General features: G+C 48.4%; 2 protein-coding genes across 5 annotated transcripts; both read right to left on the minus strand.

Moving 5' to 3' along the window:
• Nucleotides 1–105: 105 nt before the first annotated feature.
• On the minus strand, nucleotides 106–7,655 carry LOC113582770 (protein FAM171B). The gene is made up of 8 exons (XM_035532613.1): nucleotides 7,350–7,655; nucleotides 6,014–6,250; nucleotides 5,403–5,495; nucleotides 4,895–5,053; nucleotides 4,251–4,421; nucleotides 3,285–3,401; nucleotides 2,944–3,067; nucleotides 106–2,685 (listed from the first exon to the last, which is right to left on the minus strand). The coding sequence occupies exons 1-8, from the start codon at nucleotides 7,540–7,542 to the stop codon at nucleotides 1,446–1,448; spliced, it is 2,334 nt and encodes a 777-aa protein (XP_035388506.1). The 5' UTR covers nucleotides 7,543–7,655; the 3' UTR covers nucleotides 106–1,445.
• A 407-nt stretch (nucleotides 7,656–8,062) lies between these two features.
• On the minus strand, nucleotides 8,063–18,160 carry marchf7 (membrane-associated ring finger (C3HC4) 7). 4 transcript variants are annotated; one of them, XM_035526948.1, is made up of 12 exons: nucleotides 18,078–18,114; nucleotides 16,321–16,392; nucleotides 15,922–16,119; nucleotides 14,568–14,735; nucleotides 14,303–14,474; nucleotides 13,701–13,871; nucleotides 11,159–12,254; nucleotides 10,275–10,444; nucleotides 9,718–9,821; nucleotides 9,380–9,481; nucleotides 9,176–9,224; nucleotides 8,608–8,748 (listed from the first exon to the last, which is right to left on the minus strand). In XM_035526948.1, the coding sequence occupies exons 2-12, from the start codon at nucleotides 16,345–16,347 to the stop codon at nucleotides 8,648–8,650; spliced, it is 2,358 nt and encodes a 785-aa protein (XP_035382841.1). In that variant the 5' UTR covers nucleotides 16,348–16,392; nucleotides 18,078–18,114; the 3' UTR covers nucleotides 8,608–8,647. The 4 variants fall into 4 exon arrangements, with proteins under 4 accessions (XP_035382829.1, XP_035382835.1, XP_035382837.1 ...); XM_035526936.1 differs by lacking the exon at nucleotides 9,176–9,224 and having other exon boundaries at nucleotides 8,063–8,748; nucleotides 18,078–18,115; XM_035526942.1 differs by lacking the exons at nucleotides 9,176–9,224; nucleotides 16,321–16,392 and having other exon boundaries at nucleotides 8,063–8,748; nucleotides 18,078–18,160.
• Nucleotides 18,161–22,616: the final 4,456 nt, after the last annotated feature.

Here is a 22,616-nt window from a genome sequence, read left to right on the forward strand (position 1 = left end):
ATTGTGTCTGTGACCAGGACAAGCAATGAACAGCTGAGGCGTTTCCTGAGGCTACACTGTGCAGATGTGATGGGTACGTCCTGTCACATTAGCAGGAAGCCAACAATCTGGGTAGTTCCTTTATTGATGTGCACAAAAAGGGCAAAGCACACGTTGGTCAGCAAAGCATTCAAGGAATGGGAGAATTTTCCCTTAAGCGCCTTTAGAAGTGGTATGTTTACAAGTTACATATTTTTAAATGAATAAAAATAATACACAATACAATATGAAAAGTGTTTGTAAAAATGTGGTTTACACTACTTACAAAGAAAACAATCTTTTCAGTCATGCACATCTATTTGTTATCATTGTAATGTCAAATGAAATTACCCGTCAAATTCTTCCGCTAATCCATAATCATCTACCAGTGTTTTGACAATCAGCAAAAAAGATCTGCTACATAAAAACACACCAACACCACCAACAAAAAAACTATACAAACCAGCACATTCAGTAAAGAAACAGATTTTAGACTATTGGTCACTTTCATATTGTCTACCAAAACAATATGCACAAAAAAGCAGAGTCAGGACACACTCGTTTTATGTACATATAACCTTCTATTTTAATCAAATAGGTTGAAATATTTAGGGCCTTGTAAAACAGGACGGAACCTGAGCAAAATCTCTGGTATTTGCTGCTACATTCTCACACACAACATTAAATTGTCCTGTAAAAATGATGAGCTGCATGCAAACAACATTAAATAAGTAATGGAAAAACCCTACGTCCCCAAAGGTTCCTCTTCCTGAACTCCCTTTCCTTGCCAGAAATGAGTCCCTTGCATGCAGACGAAACACGCAACGCATGTGACTCTTGTGCGTTTCGCAACATTAGACACGTACTGCAATTCTGTGCTGGGAATTTGTACAGTGCTGTGTTGTTACTCATATCATGGCACTCTGTGGCAGTTATGTCTCTTCTGTACCTGAACTAAAGATAAAAACAGAGCACGTTACGCATACACTCCATCATCGTCGTCGTCATCCTAAAATAAACGCCCACTTCCTTACACGGACTCCTCATCCGTTCGGAAAAGCTCTGTGGATATAGATGCTGTGCTCACAGTGAAAAACAGGTGAACGTGAATGCAAGTACGTGTGCTACGGCAATGCAATCTTGTAATGTAAACACGGGACTCTGTATGCAAACGCGTCTGGAGCAATGATGTGCTGGCGTCAGACCTGAAGCTACGCTGTAGGAGGGACACAAAGACTACGGAAACTCACGTTTAGAAAGCTACGCTCCAAAGGGTAAGACAGACTGGTTTGTTTTTGTTGTTTTATTAAATCATGGCACCCTTCCTGATGAAAAGACTATAAGGCAAGTCGATCGAAACTAGATACATTTGGCAAACACCAAAAAGCTCTACACAGGCTGTGCGCGCAGGCTGGCCAGATGTGGGGCTAGCGTTTTGTTTGCGGCCTCTCATCCCGCACGTGTCGGGACGTTTTCTTATCTGGCCTTTTGTCTCGTACCTTTCTCAGCCTGCGAGGTGGAGGGGTGGATCTGGACTCGCTCGACGTGTCGCCCGCGTCCCTGTCCTCGGGGATGTTGGGGATCGCCGCGCTGCTGCCCTCCAGGGTGTTCCTCAGGGACGCATCTTCGGGACTTCCAATTTCACTGCTGCTCAAGTCGTGCTCCTCTTGGCCGCGGCCCCCTGCGGCTTTGGGCATGCTGGCAACGGAGGGGCCTTCACGCTCGCTCTTCCGCAATGACTGCTGCAGCTCATTCATGTCCACCCCGGAGTCCAGGCTGGTGTCGTTGCTGCTGCCCGGCCGGTGCCTCCCCTGGAGCTCGATCACGGAGTGGCGGACTTGAGCTGCCGGTTTGCCATCCAAGGACACAAACCACGCCCGAGGAGGGTGTGGAGACGGCTTGGCCTTGGACAGCTCTAGTAGCGTCTGCTCGGACACCCCCTGCAGGTCACTGTGGAATGGACCCATTCCGGCTGCCTCGTTCAGGGTTCCTGGGACGGAGACCGACTCCAGCAAGTGGCTGTAGCGTCCCCAGATTCCTGGGTTGGCAGTGGAAGTCGGTGGGCCTTCCAAAGCAGCACGGTCCTCGCTATCCTGCTGAGGGACTTTGGGCAGTGTCTGGGTGAAGCTGTCTTTGAAGTTGCGCTCGGTCTGGGCTCCGTGCTCCAAGCCGTTGCGGGGGAACGTGGCACTTCTGTTCCCAGCCGAATCAGCCTGTACCTGGGCGCCGAAGAGTTCTGGAGTCTGCACGATGGCCACGGGTTGGTTGTAGATGTGGAACAGCTTATCTCGATATACCACGTTCTCTTCGGGAGCCTGCCGCGAGCCACTCTTCTCGGAAATCTCCCTAAGCCTGGCTGCTTCCTCGCCGTTTACGTACAGATTGGATACTGGAGGCCTGAGGTTTTCCAGTCCTGCACTCCCAGTGTTCTCATACAGGTTCCCTCCAGGACGACAGACATTTTCAATGTAAATGTTATAGCTGGCCTGATGGCGAGGCGAGGCAGACGCGTCAGGATGGCCCACGGCTCTTGAGTAGGTCCTGTCGCCGTTGTGGTACAATGGCCCACGGGCTTCATCCAAGGTGGTGGATGTCATCTGGTCTTTCTTTAGAACTGACAGACGAGTGGAGTTCCATCGTTTTCTCTCAACCTCATGGCTCAAATCTCTGCAAAGCAAGCAGCACATTCTACTTCCCTTCACTTGAATATGCAGATGACCTTTTTTAGCCAGATTACCAATCTAGTTAAATTTACGATGACTAAAACAAATTTGTTAATGTTAGCATAAGGAACAAAATGGGTTGAAGGTTGTATTTAAGACGAGATTAAAACGAAGTTTAATGTCAAAGTTTAGGCATGTAGCCAACCATGGGTTCTGTGTTACTAAGGCACTAACAACAGCAGTGGGTGTTAAAAGCTATTACCTGCAGTGACATAAAATCACAGATAAAAATCCAATGATGATCACAAGAGTGCCACCCAAAATGCCCACGAGGAGGTACGTATGGTACGAGATGAAATCCATCGAAGCTGCATGTCCCATGTAACCTGGATTTTCACAAGCAGAAATCTGGTTACCAGGTTGGTATTGTACAAGAAAAAAAATCAGCAGCTCTTAATCCTCGGACATATAAGCATCCGATGGTGAACGCAGGTCTCGAATACCTCATAAATCTTCACCGTAAAAGCATGGATGGATTGTGTAAAAATCATGCATGGATTTATGTACGTGTGTTATGCTGTATGGAAAATGGTGTGTGTTTACCGTTAGACATGGGAGACGACGCTGCCATCCAGTATCCAAGGTGAGGGGCCACGTAGGTCCACACCAGACCATTTTTTCCCATCTTAACAGAGCCGATGCCTTTGTTCACCCAAGTACCTGGGGCCAAAAGAACGTGTGTTGGCGAAACGTCAGAAGTCAAGTCTGAGCACACGGTGAAGATGCGTTAACATCAAGTTGCAGAGAAGCGGCACGCTGCTTTCGCCCCCTGCTGACTGTTTGGGGGAGCGCCCACAGTGTCGACCATCCCAAAAACTAAAACCAACTCAAACATTTACGGCATTTGGCATTTGCTCTTATCCAGCGCAAGTTAGGAAATGCTTTACCATTTACTCAATGATTAACCTGCTCAGCTATTTAAGTATGTTAACATCATATGTAAAATTCCAAGTTAATAGCTTAATTAGAAAAATATAAAACAAATATTGAAACCCACCAGGACAATCAACTATTTCAGAAGCCTTCATTCATGCTCCATTTTTTTTTTTTAAGTATGTCTTTATACAATATAGAATATGTACAGGAAAACCCAACAGCAGTGATAATCTTCTTCTCCATCTTGACACAAGACTGATCTCAGTTTGTGGTTTGACGGGACACAAGATTCTCCACCTGGTGGTGACTGGCTGCCATCCAGTGAAACTTGCTTCTCGTGTGCATAAAGTTGAGAAAAGCTCAACACGTCAACAGATCACAACGCGTTCGTTCCCATAATCCTCCACACACAACCACCTCGTGTCTCCGTAGACGTTGATGAAGCATGGAGCGAAAATCTTGCTTCGATTCAGCCTAGCGCAGTATTTAAAACGGCACTCAAAAAGGCGTCTATACCGGGAAACGGCGGGGCTCGGGGGACAGAGGGGAATAAAAACAAAAACTATTTACATCTGCCTTGAAAATTCATTTTCTTCTGAAGGAATCTGCTCTTCCAGAAGGTTCTCCACCAACCTGTGGTCATGTCGAAAGCCCAGGCAGGCAGTGTGTCGGAGGCTCGGAGGCGGGTGTGGTACGGTAAAGGCACAGTGATCTGCACGGGACCGCTGACATCCAGCTGTTTCCCGCCGGACAGCAGCTGAGCGCTGAGCACTGCCACTGGACTCAGTTTCACACTCTTGTATCCTAAAACATTTAATGGAATAATATCCTTTAGTTTAGGAACAGGTGAGGCTGCACACAAACCGTACATATTTAATATAAGCCGTAAAAATGAGTCATGTTGTGTTAACAAAATATTTATCATTTAGTTCTATCCAATGAAACCCAGAAACATGATCAATTCAATTATAATACTTATTAAAGATGGTTTCATCAGTAAAATTATTTTGAATAACATTATGGAACGCAGAAACCATTGACTTGACCGCGTCAACAATGAGTCCAATAAAAAGATTGTCAGCTTGTTGCCTTTCGGTAATTCCTATTCAAAGATCAGAAAGCACATCCAGTGGTAATTACTCCGTTATGGTGTAAGACGAAAGTTCTCGGTGCTAGTAGCACCGAGTAAATTTTGTTATTACGCAAGATCAAAAGTAGCAATATGACCGTGTGATGTTGTGCACGACTGTGAGCGCGCAGTGGCCATGTCTGTGTACCTCCTTTGTTGTTGACGACCCCCAGTGTAGAGAAGTGGCTGTCCTTCTCTGGGGGTGTGGCTGTGACTGTCAGATAGGCAGTCACCATGGAGATGGTCGTGTTCTCTGGGAGCGAGATGAGGTCCTTGGGGAACTGCACGTTTGGCTGAGATGACAGATCTGCAGAAAAAATAATACAGTAAACGTGTTATGATGTGCATATGCAAGTAATCTTAACAGAAAGGTCTGAATGCTGTCACTGTGAAGGCCACATTGGTGTAATTTAAACTACTACATTTAAACTACTAAATTGGGTAGCGGAACACCCCACTAAATCAACACTATATCCATAAGAGTATTACATCACCTGCAGCTGATAGCACGCACATTATTTTTTTAGAAAGCAAGCACATACAAGAAAGACTAGTTAAGAAACAACAACCATTGAAACTATATATTTTCCAGGAAACAAAGCCTTGTGGATGCACACCAAATGAACTTAAAATAGGCTGATTTGATGGGAACACACCAGCTGTTTTCCTTGTTATCAACACATTGTCTTCAAAGAGCCAGATGTTGCCTTGGGTTTGTGGCAGGAGGGACATTGTAACGGAAGAAAATACTGGAGGAGAAAACAAGAAAAAAAAACAAACGTGTCAACAGAAGCTCTCAAACACCCATTAGTCAAAACGCTGCCAGAACTTTACACGACGACGGCTCAGCTCACACAAAGCCTTCTCTCCTAACACTGCGTGAAAACGCCATTATTATGAGGTTCTGCATACTCGTGTATCTGATGCCAAAGAACAGCTGGTTAAAAATCTTATTAGAAGAATAAGATCTGCATATAATCAGCACTCATAATCGGCTTACAAAAAAAATAGATTGGGTGGGTGAAAATTCCACTTAGTGTAACAGAAAACACTAACGTTGCATTTACTTGGTAATATTTATATATAATATATATTGCCTAACGTTGCATTTACTACAGCAGTGTAAACTTCATTAAGACTAACTCCAGATCTGACAGGGGAGAACACACGCAGGGGAGCTGTTATTTCCCCTCATCAAGGCAAGATGCAAGAGGATAGACAAAGCGTAGAGGCACACGTGCGGGTGGGAGGACCGTGCGCTGCTTACTGGGCATCTTCGTGGTCTTCCAACGGAACTGAGAGGGCACGTAGGCGTCCATGCTCGCCACCAGAGTGAGGGTGGCGCCCAGCTGGTAGGGCACAGTGAGGAGAACCTCTCCGCCATCCTGGGTGCGGCTGGAGCGAAGCCGCGATCCGTTCACAAACACCAGGACAGCTGCGCCGCTCAGGAACCTCTGGCTGGATGCGTCCTTCACCGACACCTTCAGGGTCAGTGACGAGGGCTCTGGAGGGGCGGAGTCCAGAGTTACAGTCGGTTCAGGAGGCGGGTAGTGCACCTGAGGCAGGAGCCACTCCTAACATCCAAAAACTAGATCCTGTATATTATATTTCAACTGGGGAGGTTAAAGTTTGTTACTGTCCGGTATTATTTAATAATGTCAGAGACCTCCTGCCTCAATCTCATCATCACGAAACAATAATGTGGAAGAGAGCTGCATCTTCGACAGAGACATTTAAAAAATATATCAAAGTGCCAACTGTCTGCACAGGAGCAAGAACCCCACATCTGCATCTAGGGGTAATGCTATTCCCAGTGCGTCAAAGGGCATGACCATAATGAAATTATTCATTGACTTGGAAAAGCAAATCCATTCATTTGGAGGTTTTGGGGGTTTTGGCTTCAACCAGAAAGGTCACCGTAGAGATACATAAGTCAGAATTCAAGGTTATTCTGAAGGAACGCAGAATTACACATTTTAAGAAGAGTCAAATAACTTAATGGATCGTGTCGACCACTTTAAACAGACTGCTCCAGAGAACCAGTTAAACGGATTCGTACTTTATAGAAAAGTGTCTTTAAAAACCCTCAAAGGCTATAGCTTGATACGTTAAAATGCATCGTCGGAGCAGTCTTTTGTATAAGAGAAAGAACACGCCAGACACGTGATGTACACAAAACAACCTCACACACGGCTGACCGGCTCTCTAATTCCGTTAGCCGCCGTCGCCAATCCGCTCCAGCGTGGCGGTTCAGCCTGCAGACCTGATTAAACACACGCACGCCACGTCCACGACATCTGTGCACGAAATAAACGCGCAACGATGGGGCCAGCACGGTGAAACCTGATCGGAGAGGTTACTTAATTGCGTTACGACAATGCAAGCATCGGCTCACGCCCATTTGGCGACGACCAAAACCCTTTTAATTTGAAAACGTGACATTTATTTTGCGTCACTGCTATATATATATATATATATATATATATATATACATATACACACACACACACACACACACACACACATACACACGTTAATTTCACCGAGGGCCACCCAACCCAAAAGGTACCGAGAGGTCCCATATTACACCATGCGACCGTTACCTGGAGGCTCGGTGGTGCCGTCCTGCCGTCCCCTGTGCGCGGACGCCTGTGCGTCGATGTCATTGTGCTCCGAGGGCGAGGCGAGGCCGGGGGGATGCAGCCCACCCCGCGCGGCCCTCAGCGCCCCAGCCTCGCGGAGCAGCAGTAGCAGCAGCGGAGCGGAGAGGAGCAGGTGCGCCGCGAGACAGGGCATGGCGAGAGAGACATAACTGCGCGGAACGAGGCAGGAATCGGTGGTGGGGGAGATTTGCTTCGGCCCGCGGGCTCCGCTTTCCTCCGGGGCGTCCTACGACGCGCGAGCCGCCGTTTCAGCCAGTGCTCGTCGGGTGTGTGCGCGCGCGCGTTACGTCATCATGGTAGAGTCCACGCCCTCTACCGGCGTGATGAAGTAAGTCGCTCGCCACACCGAGCGGTACGGGCTTTGTTTGAGAGGAGCGTTGTTAACGTGTGATTTTTAGCCGAGTGCTAGCTGAACCAAACATCCGTTTGAAAACACACACGACACACGCCAGATTTGTTTTAATTTTATTTATTTTTTTAAATCCGTGAACGTTGTCAATTGCACGTTTTATAATCTTATTCGTTTGGAGACCTTAAAATTATAAGAACATCCAGTCGGATCTTTTTTTAAAACAAGGTTGCTCATCGCTCGGTTTTAAACAAATCCTGCACACAGCGCCCAGTTTGAACGGAATAAGCAGGCGGGTCACGTAACGCGGTTTACCTCCGTACACCAAGACGTTTATTGTAATTAAAGTGAGGAAATAATTAAGCAGAGCAAGTTATAATCAGAAAGCAATTAAAACGATGGAAAACCACAAACTTCTCATCCAGTCTCCCATTTTTCATTTGTCCACGATTCAGAGAAAACTCACTTCAAACACAAGTCCACTTGATACATAAAACAAATTAAAGTGAATTATTTATTCTTTTCCCCACCATTTTCAATAAAGAGTCAAAGCTTCCCATTCCTGATCCACATGCTAGTGCCCATCCACAGGACCCCCCTCCTCAGCATGGTCTGAGCACCCTCGCCACACACCCCTCCCATGGTTCTTACCTCACGCTCTACAAAGCTTGGCTGTGCACTCGGCAACTTCAGACACAAAAACAAAGAAAATCTTGGTGGGTGGGGCCACCCCCCAACAAGTCCATCTGCATATCGAGAGTCCTGCGTCGGACTATGGTCGATGTCTAGGTGCGGTCGCTGGGCACCAATGAGTCTTTGTGCACTGGATAACAGAGTCCAGGTGGACTGCCGAGAGGTGGATGTACGCCCCCCCCTGTCCTTGTCAAGACTAGAACTCCTCTTCCTCCTCTCCCTCGTTGTCCATGTCGGAGAAGTCAATGGACGGCCTGTTGTCCTGTACATCCTCTTCGTCAGACTCAGCGTAGGAGCCTGAGCGAGTGAGAGGAAACAAACCCACATGAGCATGCAAGCAGTTACAAGTGGGAAAAATACAGAATTTAAATAAACCTTTCTGCCCAATATGTGGAGCGAATAGCCAGCACTCTGCGGCCTTAAGGACAGGCAGTAACTGAGGGACGATTTAAAACCTTCTCATTTCACCCTTAACTACTCAGCATGTTACTGGATACGAACATGCATGTAGATCACAGAAGCTGTGCCCCAGCACACCAGTTCTGCACTATACTGCCTTTTAATAGACCCCAAATACAAATACATCAGTCCTCTCAAACAGTACTTACCCACAAAGTTTATCAAACTCTGATACGGCAGTGTCGTGCTATTACAAATTTTAGACAAGGCCAGAGGGGTTGTGAGAAACAACCGAGACAAGAAGGAAGAATGATTCAGAACGTACTTTCAAGATTGTCCATGTGTTCGTGAAGGGTTCTCGCCAAGTTGAAAAACTGAGCGAGAGAGGGGAAGAGGGGATTTTTCCCTATTTTTTTTCCAAGCAGGAGTCACATTTGTTATGCAAGATCACAATTCAAAGCCAAAATGTGCTGCACACAGAGGTCCGGCTCCGCCAGGCCGAGGCCCCTGAGGGGGAGAACGTGCTTACCCCAGCCTCGTTGACTGCCCCAAGCACGTCGGAGAACCTCTGCTCGCACAGGTGTAGCAGCACCACCAGGTAGAGGCCACAGCTGATGAACTCGTACTCCGACTGGCCAAACACAGAGGCATGCAGTGGACAGCACAGGAGTTATGGATCAACTTGTGCTCACTTCAAGGATGCTACCAGCTGTACAGATTTCCAACCATCTCTAAATGTGTGAAGACTTCAAGATTGTAACGTTATGACCAACAGTTTCTTTCCAGTTCAGACTTTGGCTTACGCTATCTGGCCAAGCACAATGCCACCACTGCACCCTCAGGTCAGTGAAACGCAGACACATTTACCCGTTCATGGGATCTGTAGAGCTCATTGATGTCAAAGTTCTCGATGTCAAGATGCAGCTTCTCCTTACAGAGTTCGCAGGTAGTGATGGCCTCCAAGGTGGAACCTGCCAAGCCGAGGGTCAGACCGGGAGAAGCAGAGACATCAACAGCACAAGCTAGTCATTAACTGGTTAGTCCCCCCCCCAATCTTAAATTATAAGACGACCATTGCTCATTAACCCGATCTCACCAAAAATACTGGCAACACGTTTACCATGGTGACGTCAAGCCACTGAAACCCTGGTGCCTAGTGGTCTGATCTGGTCTTAACGCGACATCTCATGTTTCAAAAGGAAACCGTAATACCGCATAAGCACAACCCCAGCCTCTGCCCCACCCTGACCTCTGCCCATGGTTGCCTGTACCAAATATTTCCCTTATATCTGCCAGTTACACTGCGCACCTCTAATTAGTTCTGTGCCTTACATGCATTACAATGCACAGGCCAGGTAACTCCATTCAGACGGCATTCCACACCCCCGGGAGTGTAGAGAGCGGGAGGAGGAGGAGGCGCGTACCGGAGCTGATCTTGGAGCGGAGCCACTGTTTGATGCAGTCCTGGTGCACATACTGCAAGCTGCCTGTGCATCTGCAGGGCTCAATCAGCGGGTTGGAGCTCGACTCCTCCTTCATCTGACAAATCCGGCACAGGTCCCCCTCGTCTTCGTCAGACTCCTCCAGCAGCAAGCTGAAGAGAAACAGGGGAGCAGTCAGTCACGGAGCAACAAAAAAAGGCATCTGCACCCAAACGGCACAGAGCAGGAGAATCTGGACCTGGAGCGCACTCCTAATTAGCCTACAGGGAATTGTTTAGCGGACGTCTCCGCAGTGCTTTGCCATTACACTCACTGGTGAGCAGTAACAAGGGATGACTAATATTGACTAAAAGAATGAGTACAGTTTACATTTGGCTGACACTTATCCAAAGTGACTTACAATTATGACTGAGTACAACTTGAGGGGTTAAAGGTTTTGCTCAGGGACCAAACAGTGGAAACTTGGCAGTGGTGGGATTTGAACCCACAACCTTCTGATTATAAGTCCAGTACCTAGTCTGCCTCAGGACAGGCTTCCAGTTGTCATATGTCTGTGTCTAGTTAAGAATTTTCAGGTATCTGCTGAACCCACACTGCTGTCCTATAGACCCACTTTACTGAGCAGCTCTTGTCCAGCGATTTCTGCTGCGTCAACCATGGAAACGACGGGCTCGTACGTTACACAGCACCAAACTCAAGACCAACACTGAGCCGTTCCGGACACAACCTGGCCAGTAGGCCACGCCAGAGGAAGGAGTGGTGGTGTAGTTTTGGGTAAACTGTGAAGGTTAACTTCTGCTGCAGTGATTTATTTATTTATTTTATTTTTTTTAAGCTAGACAGCGTTTCAGTGAACGTCTTCTCACCTTTCCTGAATCTTCCGAAGTTTCTCAGGGTCTCTGGAGGGGGTGGGCTTTTCCTTCGCTTGCGCATCAGCCTGACTCCGCCCCTCCACTCCCACATCCAATCCAATAATCACATTCTCAGGCAGGCGGAAGAGGGGGCTGGACATCACCCTTGCAGCCACAGGGCTCCGCCCAGGGAGACGAGAGGTTTCCTGCACAAGGGCCGAGGAGACAGTCGACGCTCCGGCCGGAGGAGCGGCTGTCGCGCCCTCCTCCTCCTCGTCTTCCTCCTGCTCCGCCTCGTCATGACACGGATCCCGTTCTGCAGTCTTCTGCCTGTCTGGGCTGGTGAGCGGGAGCGAGCGCGAGCTGCGGGGCTCCGCGCGAGCACCCTCATCACGGCCGTCTCTCCGGCGGCGGGAAAACAGCGGCGTGTAACGGTACCAGTTGAGCCAGGGAAGGCCGCCGGGAGCCCTGACTGATTCCACTTCTGGCCCCACAGTTGCCCTCACCGGAGCCAGGTTCTGCTCGCGTCGACGCAGGAACGCAAACGCCTGCACTGGGTCGGAGCTCCTCGGCTCCTCCTCAGTGCTCTCCCTGCTACTGAGTGTAGGCATGGTCTCACTGGGCGATGCCTCCTCAGAGGTGGAGTCAAATGACCTCGAGGCAGAGTTGGAGCTGGAGGCGGAGCCAGACTCCTGACTGGAGCGTCTGGAGAAGAGGCGGGACAGCAGACGCCTTGTTGTGCTTCTGCCGTCCGGTTCGCCGTCCTCCGGGGCGGGACATGGTGCTGGGACAGGGGTGGGGCTTGGCTGAGGAGGACTAGAATGGCGCTCAGAGAGGGGCGTGTATGGAGAAGAGCTCGAGGAGTAGAGGAAAGAGGGGTCCGAGAAGGAGGCGGAGGTTTGGCTGGAGCTGGAGACGGGCGTGTCCCGAGAGAGGCGGGAACTGGGAGAGTAGTCAGAGGCCAGTCTACGGGAGCTGCGATGCAGAGGGGAAGGGAGGAAATCGGTGGCGAGGTGCCGGCTGGACGTGCTGCTCTCCCTGCGTGAGGAGTACAGGCCCTCTTTAGGACGTGCTCCCTGCGCGTAGGTGGAAGTCACGCGCTCCGGGCGATCTGAAATAACCCACAGACATCAGAAAACTGACCTGCAAAAATATTCAGATTTGCTGGACCACAGCCCCACACGTATGTATTTAAATATTATCCAAATATCAAATGAAAGTGAGGAAATTGGAACAAAATCCCTTCTCTACTTAAATTGTATTACCATCACTTCCATTCAGCTTCACTTTTCTTGTACCCTTGCGTTATTGTTCACATCTGCTGAGTTCAGGACTTCTGTACCCTGTAGGGGACCAACGTGGCTAAAACCGCAATGTCACTTTTTGACAACAAGTTCAACGTGGCTCGTTTACTGCGACAACTCGATGTTTCCGCTCAGCTCATCTCGTGAAAACCCTCCCAGCCTGCGCCGGGTTCAGCTGGTCACCGGAGCGCATGCTAAACCGAGCTCACACTGTTAGGTCTGGGTTCCCATCACAGACACTTTCCACACCTACTGCGCTTCACTCAGAAACGCAGTGCTCAGTCATTTCAGAAGTTACAGCACAAAACTTCAGGTGAGTTTTCCTAGTTTCTGTACAACAGTTTGGGAGGGACAAACATTGTCAGTGGAGATCAACTTTTCAGCCCAACTACAACCTGCTGATCAGGTAACGGCTGTTAAATGAGCCAAAACCGTGTACGATTCGCTCCCTTGGCAGACATACTGACAAGACGGTGCCTGACCATCATTCTAACAGAAGCCACAGTACTCTAGATGATGCAACACTTCATTTGAATTACAGGTGGTCACACTGGGTCACGTAGACAAACAGTTCAAATTACAGTTCATCCACACAAAAGGAAACGTGTTGGTTGGTGGAGTCGACCGATCTGTCCCTTGGCGCAAGCTGGGACTAGCACAGCACGCTCAGATTCGCCCTGACACAGGTGTGGCAAACCTGCTGAAAGCCCTCATGTAGAGCCACCTGCGGTGGAGGAAGCAAGTGGTCCTCCACAGCAATCAAGACAGAGCTCGCTTAACAAGTAGAAGTTGTCCAATAGGCAAACTAAGCCATATGGTGGCTCCTCATGGTAAATACACAGCTGAAAGAGACTTAAAATCCTGAGTTCTGATTTGGCTACGACGCCTACAGTGCAGTGAAGATTAACGAACTCATCAGTAGTTTAACAGCTTTGCTTAGTAAACTTAAATTCTTTTCTACAAATCAATTAAAAAAAACAAACAAACAAAAAACAAACAAAAAAAAACCCACACCAAAATCATTACTTAAGAGCACAGAGAGACATTTTGGATATTTGGACCCAGGGGTTGAGGAGTAGTTTGGTCACCTTCAAAGTTGTCCCTGATCAAAGCATGCTGATGCTTAGACCTACAGGTTTCAATGTCCATTTGAAAACACTCTACCCGCCTCGTCATACATACCGTGAGGTCAGGACTGTGGGTCTGATTTGATTAAGAGCTAAACCAGAGGGCGGGGCTAAAGCTATACGCACACAGTGAGGAGGTCAGAACTGTGGGTCTGTAGCTGGGCTCTCCTAAACTGGACTGGTTTGGCTCCGACCTCTTCTCCGGCTCCCTGCGATACCACAGCCCCTCTGCAGACGATGATGAGGAGGCTGAAGATGATCTGGACAGAGGGCTGATGGTGGACTTCCACAGTGAGTCTAAAACACAATGACACTTGGTCAATCTTCTGCATGTCAGAAAAATGTTTTCTACATCAGCCATGCAAAATATTATGACCACCAAATTAACTGCTTGTGGAATCAATTTCATATATATTCAAAAACAAGCCGATACACAGGACAGAAACAAAAGCCGCATAACCTGTGCTGCAACAAGACACAATCCATGTTATATTTCATATTCATGCCCTCCAACTACAGATCCCCAACCATCTTAGCATCAACAAACACTAGTGGTTTTAATGCATTAGTTTCTCCACATTTAAATCAAATGACCTCTCTACACTTCTGAAGTCAATAGCTCAAACCCTTCAGTAGTGGATCTGAGAGCCACGGTCGATACGGAGGCTTCTCCCGCGAACCCAGCCGTGCCCAGGTTGGCCACGGCCCGCGTCGGACTAGGAGAGTACCTGGCATGGAGCCCAGGCTGGCACGCGTACTGCAGCCTCTGGCGGAGGAGGGAGGCAGGTTTCTGCTGTACGCCGCCCTACTCGTGTATGACAGCTTGGCTCTTTTAGACTCGCTGTCCTGAGACGCACAGAGGAGCCCGGAGTACGAGCCCAGCCGCCGCTCCGAGTCCACCTGCGGGACACAGCAGGGGATGACGTGTCCGTCACTCCAAACTAGTCAATCAACAGCCCACGATCAAGCAAAGAAAAGAAAGAGATGGCTAACGTTTAGAGGTTTGCTTCTTCCACTGTAAGAGGACCCTGCCCATGGACGATCACGGGATACAGTGGGGGAGGAGGAGGAGGAGGAGGAGTGGGGAGTGGACAGCCTCCATCTGGAGTGGGAGCTCTCCGAGGAGATGTAATCTTTGCTGATTCCAGGAAGGCAAGGGCTCTGGAACACAGGGTTGCCATTACATATGGAATATCATGCTGTTGTGATATTGGTATATATTAAAGAACTCAAATTACAAAATGGCCTGCACCATGATTAAAATAATGGTTTAGAAAAACAAAAAACAAACAAATATTTCACTTTGGACAACAGTCACCAAACTTGGCTGGGCCAACGGATTACGCTTGACTTAAGAGGAACAGAAAAATTTTTGCCAAACCAATTGTTTAAAAGAAGGGCCGCAATGATGACTGTTGCTCCCAAAGCAAACATCTTCTGAAAGCAGCACATTTGCTCAAATAGCACAACACATTTGTGATTAAGTAAATGACTTGGGCACACTCAAGTAAGTTACCTGTGCATTAAGGAAATCTATCACCTGTGGCACACCAAAAGGACAACAGTGAATGATTAACAAAATCAATTCACTGGGCAGGTCCTAGGAACTATGGGAATTTGTGAACTTGCACACACATGAAGCCAGTTCAAGCAGACTATAAAAATAGCTAGTAGGTGTTCACACAGACTCAGTGACACTCGTATCACAGCACCAGGCAATGAGAGTGAACACTTTGCTCTTAGCCTAGCTGTGCCCTTGAGCGCACGCGCACACGTCTCCAGAACCAAATCCTCATAATTAACTCTGTATACAGCATTAGAGCAGAGCCAGCAGGGCTGATGAAGGCACACGCCTCCTCAGAGACATGTTACAGCGGCCCACAAACCATCGACCACAAGACAAACAGTGGTGTTTTGGAGGCCGGCGAGGGCAAGTTGCAGGTAATGTCACGGCCCGGAGTTCAGCTTGTTTTTTCTGCATGGGAGGCTCTGCTCCCTCACAGTGGGGAAAAACAACTTTTGCGGCTCCGGTAACCCTACACAGAATGCTGCACTGTGTGAAGCTGGCAGAATGCCATGAGGGGCGGTAACCTGGCCTCTAAACCTCTCCCTCGCCCCAAGCTGGCACAAGATGAGACTTCTCCATGGGTGCAGCAGAAACGCTGAGTGCAGGACTCGAACAGGGCTAGTCAAGCTAACGTAGCTCACAGAGCTGGTGCAGGACTCGAATGGGACTCCGATTCATACCGAGACGGGAGATCCTATAAAAACAGACCCAGATGTTCCGCTTCTTTCGGAGCCGTGTGAGCAGCTGACCATGTCCAGCTGAGCTACGTCTGGATCGTACCTGGTAGTCAGGGTCTAGCTTTCCCACGGTTCCCCTGCTGAGGCTGTCGGTGGCCAGCACGCCTGCCCTGCCATACAGCCGCCCGGCACCGAGAGTTGAGGAGGAAGAGGAAGAGATGGATGTGGGGGAGGACAGGGAGGAAGGGCCCGAGACTGAGAACGGCAGCCGACGAGACTTCGAATCCATTTCTGAGTGGACCTAGGGGGTGGGGGGGTGGGGGCAGAGAATCAAAAAACAACACAATGATGAACTTGAATATTTGCTACAACTAATATACAAGTAATAACACAATAATACATCTGTGTCGTCAGGACAAAACAGAGGACAACGAGTAGTTGGGTTAATGAGTTATGATGAGCAAACAAGGCCATCAACAAACATGATCTGACGCGTTTTCACCATCGAGAGCAGTAGACCGTGCTGCATGGATGAGGACACCCTGCTGGTTTCTAGAAGATCTCAGCCTCAACCCTGGACCCAAAGAACGGTCATACATTAGGAACTGTTCTGAGATTTCGCCTTACAACCCGCGAAAACACGAGGTTAAAAAGCCATCGCGTCTCATCATCTTATAAACTCTGCAGTATCGGCGCGAACGTACCTCAGCTGCTCTATAAATGCCCCTCCCGTCTACAGTGCAGTGTCTATAATAGCACCCTCCTGCCAACAGGGCTTAAACCCTGTGCCTGGGGTCTCTAGTCATGTTCCAACTCGTGCTTGCCAAAGATGTGAGTGGCTAAACTTAACCTGCAGACAGGAAAGCACCACATGCTTAAGAACTGCTAGCAGAGAGACAGAGCGACAGAACTTCCAGTTGCTACTAGTTTCATCCGGAACCTTCCTTGCTCACCAGCTAATTCTGGAAAGTTCTCCCAGAACAAACTAAAGCGGTGGAGAACACCTGCTACATTTCAAATGTTTCTCCCTCTCTCTCTGACAAACACTAAACCATTGGCATTTCTCTGACTCTGCGCATAATGATCTAGGCAAAGCACAACCTTTCACACCAGTTACACTCGATGTGAAAAGTGTGACCTGAACCATGAATCACACACCAGGGTGTGTATTCACCTTATTAAATGCACCAACACACACCCTACCAAGCCAAAAAGCCCTTATTCGGGGGGGGGGGGGGGGGGGGGGGATTGGGAAGAATGAGCATCCAGTTATCCTTGCACAACTAGTGCACTAACGAACGAACAAACCTGATCTGCAGAGATGTCCGTTACATTCCTCCGCAGCTGCAACGCCCGTTGACAGTTTAACCGAGCGCTTCGGCGTTCAAAACAGACGAGACCTGCCGTTTATTTACTAACCCTTCAAAGTAAATACCCAATTTCAACAAGACGTGGACTGAACAAATCATTCAAAACGCACCGTACCGGGTTTTATCGTCACAATGTGCACGACAATAAGCAATTAATGTGCTGGGAGTTTTTGGTTTTGTTCGTGATTAGCCTAGAGCGATCGCTCGCGCGCGCACACACACACACACGCACACACACACACACACACACACACACACACACACACACACACACACCTTTCCAACACGTCTCTCTGGCCTGGACACAATCTTCAGGCCCGGTTTTAGGCACCGTATGACTCGTGGTGAGCTCACCTAACTTACTCCAACATGCTACAAAACTATTAATATCCAAGCAAAATGATAGTGATTGGAGCAAAAACTATATTGACACAATTCTGGGTAAACCGCTTCAGAGCAGGTTTTCACAACACGTCTTACATAGAGCAACGAGCTTCTAAAATTAAAACCCAACTCATGGAAGTGGAAAATACCTAGCTAAGACAAGCTAAGTTAAGCTAGTCGGCTAGCAGGTAAAACAGGACCCCCGCATAATAAAACCAAACACACACAAAAACAAACACAATCGGCTTGACGTTACGCGTACAGATAAACAATAAGAAATAACAGCAGCACTTCATTAGTTAGTGAAGCGGCCAGGCGGACACGAAGGCCTTGCTTTGCCTCCCGTTAGCTAGCGGCTAACAGGCTAGCCTAGCTCGCGAACAACAACAAGGGCTACGACAATAAAGTTCGCACACAAAAATATTTTTTTTGAAAAACATAAAAATACGTTTCTCCATAAAAACGTGTCACCAGGATGGCGAACGCGCCTTATAGCGCCGCTCACCTCCGCTCCGGCGTCTCCGGTGTAAGCACGAACGGCGCCCCGCGTGTTGATATAGGGCGTGTCACGTGACTCCCGTCGCCGCCGCCGCGCACCTTTAAGAAACGCGTCATCTGTTTATGGTCGCGGGCGCGCTCTCGTGCAAATAATAATCGAATAGTCGCGAGTGCTGATTCTGTTCTTCGTTGGCGAGACAGAAACGGGAAAGGCAATATTGCAGCTACATTAGGTTCTGTTCTATAAATGATATATACATGTTTAAAACTTCTTATTGCGCATTTGTTTTCGTTAAGCAGTGAAACAATCACACACTAAGCACAATGCCTTTGTGATTAAATATTTAAATATTAAATATTCGTTTTTGGCTTCGTTTGTCAGCAGAGGGCGGTGTGGCGTAATCAATTCACACAGTCTTGGCTTTGCAGTGCAGTTTGCATGGAGTCATATTTACCCTATCAGGGAGGTAATTGGAAATGCTGCGAATGCGATAATGAGAGATTAATTACAATAACAAACATCAGCTATTGTACTTTTAGCTCTTAATGCAATAATATACACTCATGGTAGCGATTAGAAGCTTTCATAATAATAAATATGTTAATGCGTAGCCTACTGTCTGTGGATGTTTGATTTGGCATTTTAGTGAGACTGATTACCGAGGATATGTAATATAAATACCTACAATTATGTTCGCATTAAGTTATAATCACATTTTATTTCCTAAAATCACCAACCTCCAGTCTACATTTAACCACATCAATAAAGTACAATTAAAATATTTTTATCCACCACAAAACCTTATTTTATGTAACTATACTCAGGTGAATCATCCTGTTCTTAAGCCAACCTTCAAACAAAAGGAAGTACTTCAGTAAAACCAGACCTTACCAGCATCAGCCCGGGGGTTGTAGGCCCTGCCTGTCTGGCCCTCTGCTCCACCTTCAATTACTCATGGACAGGGTCAATTCTTTAAATGCCTTTTACGTGTTACGCGTACTTGTGATGTGGGTACCCAGCGTAGCACTTTGCGTACTGTGTTCTCTGATCCACGCTTGTAAAAATGGACCAACCGCGAGGCCTCAGACCCCGTCCGCGTGCAAAGACGGTGCGTCTCCGCGGGTCGCACCGCCGCGCGGACTCAGTCGGCCTTTGGTTCTGATGACGGGGTCGGGGGAGAGGAAGGATCGGGTCTGAAGTGAGCAGGCGTCACATACAGCAGCAGGAATGTCTGGCTTGCTTTTCCACAGATGTGTAATCACAAAGGAATGCCTGGAGCCCACTCCACTTTTTCCAGCGTTACACACACACACACACACACACGGGCCAAGCTTTCCCACGCCTTTCCCCAGATCTCCGGACTTGCCGGAGGTAACCCGACGACAGCGCCACGGTCCGAGTGGCAAGCTCACCGCCTGGCTGGTGCTCAGAAATAGAATTCGGAGCGAACAAATGTTCTCCTAACACCCTTTCACGTGACTACTGCTGCCTGCACGTCGGCTTGAGCAGAGACTGTCTGCCAAAGAGCATCTGATGGCTGAACTTTGTACCTCAAAACCTGTTTACACCTTTGCACCAGTTTCAACAAACAAATGCAGTCTACATTGATCCTTTCAAACAAGGCTTTACACACTGGTTAAATATGTAATATTGACAAAAACATATTTGGGTACAGCCACTAATCCATAAATGAGTTTATTCTCAAGAGTCTCATATATATATATATATATATATATATATATATATATATATATATATATATATATATATTTTTTTTTTTTTTTTTTTTTTTTTTTTCTGTTTTAATGCTTAATGTTTTATCAGCGCTGTATGTCCACGGAGAGTTTTTTATATTGTTCGCTGCTGCAGGAGTCTTGCAGAGATCTGAACGGTGGAGCCTGAGTGCTGTTTAGCGTTATCCAGACGACCAGGTGCACAGCGACCGCTGTGATTATGTGCGCTCCACCCAAAACCACCCCGCCGCGTGGAGGTGGACGGCTCGTCGGGGATGAGCGCACGAGCGTGCGCGCGCCGGGTGTTGCCGGGGTGGCGTTGAGACGTGGCTACTCTCCGCGCGCCACCGATGGCCTATTTTTTGATCTGACAGAACGGAGGCTCCCGTGAACGTCTGGCCCCGCGGCCGCCTGGAGCGCAGGCAGTGCTGACCTGAAACTACTAATTAAAGCAGACGAGAGAGGGTTTGATGCCCGCTGACAGTCGGCGCGAACGTTTTCGATTCGAGCGACGGGGCGAGGGAAGACAAACGTCCGTTAACCCCCCCCACACACACACACACACACCCACACACACCCTACACGCGTTTAGAAACAGGGTCTTCTCCTGAGCACTTATTCCACTGGAGCAAAACACAGTATGCAGAGAAAACAAAGACCAGCAGGTTTGAGGGGGGTTGGTTTGGTTTGGTTTTTTTTGTCATGTAAATGACATGGAACATACCTTCACTGTGGTAGGACGCACTCAGGTTTCCCTTCCTTCTGCCTGACTCCTTTAAATCGAAGCGGAGCCTGAAGTCGGGCCCACGGCACACGGCAAGCTATCTTTAGGCAGGTTAAGGAGAACTGGGCTACTTAGTTTGATGATAAGGGGCCAAAGCGTCGGGAAGTTTCTAAGCGGAATGCCGCTGTACGAGGCCACGTGCCATCCCGTGTTCACCTTCACATCACCCGCACTCCGGCTCCTTGTCTCTGCGAGGCGTCGGCAGCTCCGTAGCCGCGTTCTGCCGCGGAGTCGAGCGCCGAGGGCAGTCGGTCAACATAAGAGCGCAGGCGTGACACCCCTTGGCTCTTCCGTGGCCTCCGATGAGCAGAATGTGACCAGGAGCGGCGTGTCAAGGCCAAACGCGGGCACATTTGTCCAGTGGCTGCACCACCACGCTCGTCACCGCGGGAAACGGCCCGTGTAGGCCACATCCGTCAGGGCATGGCGTTGCAGGCAGCGCAGTAAAATAAATAGCTGGAGTTAATAAATGAAATTATCTTTACAGATGGAAGCATGGAGCAAAGTTGAAAGCTAATCTTAGAGAATTGATCTGCTTCACAGGCTGTGCTGGGAGGCGGGTGGGTGGTGGTAGGGGGTTCTCTACATGCATGAGAACGTACAATCGGTTTTTACAGGCGACTACAATTTGCAAGGCTGCTTGACAGAAGTTTTTTTTTTTTTTTTTTTCTCACCAAGCACGCAATCTATACTCCTGCTCTACACCACCCACCCTCTTATTAACCCCCTTAACGTTTCTTTCTCTTGCACTGGCGATGCACCCGTTGATGTAGCTTAGCTGAGAAGAAGGGTAGGGACGTCAACTCTAGTTGCTAACTGCGAGTGCCGAATTGCTGCGCTGGTGTTAAGGACGGACAGAGTGCTTACGGGTTTTGGAGAGGGGTTTACGGGTCAGGGCAATATGCTCTCAGCACACAGCTTGTGTTAGTGAGTGTGCGAGCGTGGGTGTGCATGTCAGAGGCACAGAGTTGGTCATTTTTGGAGAATTTGTCCTCCATGTGCAACTTTACCTTGGAACATGATTTTTAATGGTGACTAATGGCAGGAAATGCGCAAGCATCAGAACTGAAGAAAGAAGAATTTGCGTTCTTCCCCTCCATGGTTCGCTTCGCCGTTGACTGATGGACGTTGCGACTGATTCTCTGCTTTCTGTAAAGATGCTTTGCTCCAGAACCTCGAGTAGATTCTTTCTTTCCCTGGCACTAATGACTTCCTCTCCCCGAGAGAGTGTGTGTGCGTGTGTGTGTGTGCGTGCGCGCGAGTGTGAGTGTGTGAGAGCGCTAGAGTGAGTGACTAAGGGCTGATGTCAGTGCTCTGTCACCCCCAACTCCCTCCATGACTATCCCCCAGTGTGGATCACACCATGACTATATCACTGTTTACTTCATCCCACCATTTTGATCACAACCCATTGTTGCCTCTGCCGACAGCATAATGGACGCCTCGGAAGGAGAGGCTGCTCTTGCTTTCGCACCAAGGGCTAGTGAGCGTCTCGCGTCCCAGAGGTCAAAGGTCAGCATGCGCACCGGCATTTCTGTGAACTCCCCCGGGGCCTGACGGGTACAGTAGCCATCGGAGCCAGTCAGCCTCCCCTCACTTCCTCTTCAGCGACCTTACGAGACAAAAACGATTCAAATCGTTTAGCGTTTAGCTTGCAAAGTGACGGGGCTTCATTTGAATAGGCGGAGACAGGCGGTCCTAACAGTGGCTATGATCTCCAGTCTGGAGTTAGTTACGAGATCAACCCCCCCCCCCCCCCGCCCCCCAAATCTGCCCGGCGCGGGTGTGAGGCGGCCTTCACACCAGACAGGCTTCATGTCATTTCAGCTTTTATCCCTAATCAAGCAGGCCGCTTTCTCATTCGCAGTCTGATATATTAAGAATTTATAGCCGTATAAATTATGTAAACATTTAAAGGTCATCTTTTATTTATGGATACAAATAGCAATGCAGACAGAGGAGCAAACAGTGTGAATACCTAACAGAAACACATCTCGGCACATTCGTGGCTGCAGTCAGTTCGCTTCC

Source organism: Electrophorus electricus, chromosome 1 (genome assembly GCF_013358815.1).
Source record: "Electrophorus electricus isolate fEleEle1 chromosome 1, fEleEle1.pri, whole genome shotgun sequence".
Lineage (NCBI taxonomy): Eukaryota > Metazoa > Chordata > Actinopteri > Gymnotiformes > Gymnotidae > Electrophorus > Electrophorus electricus.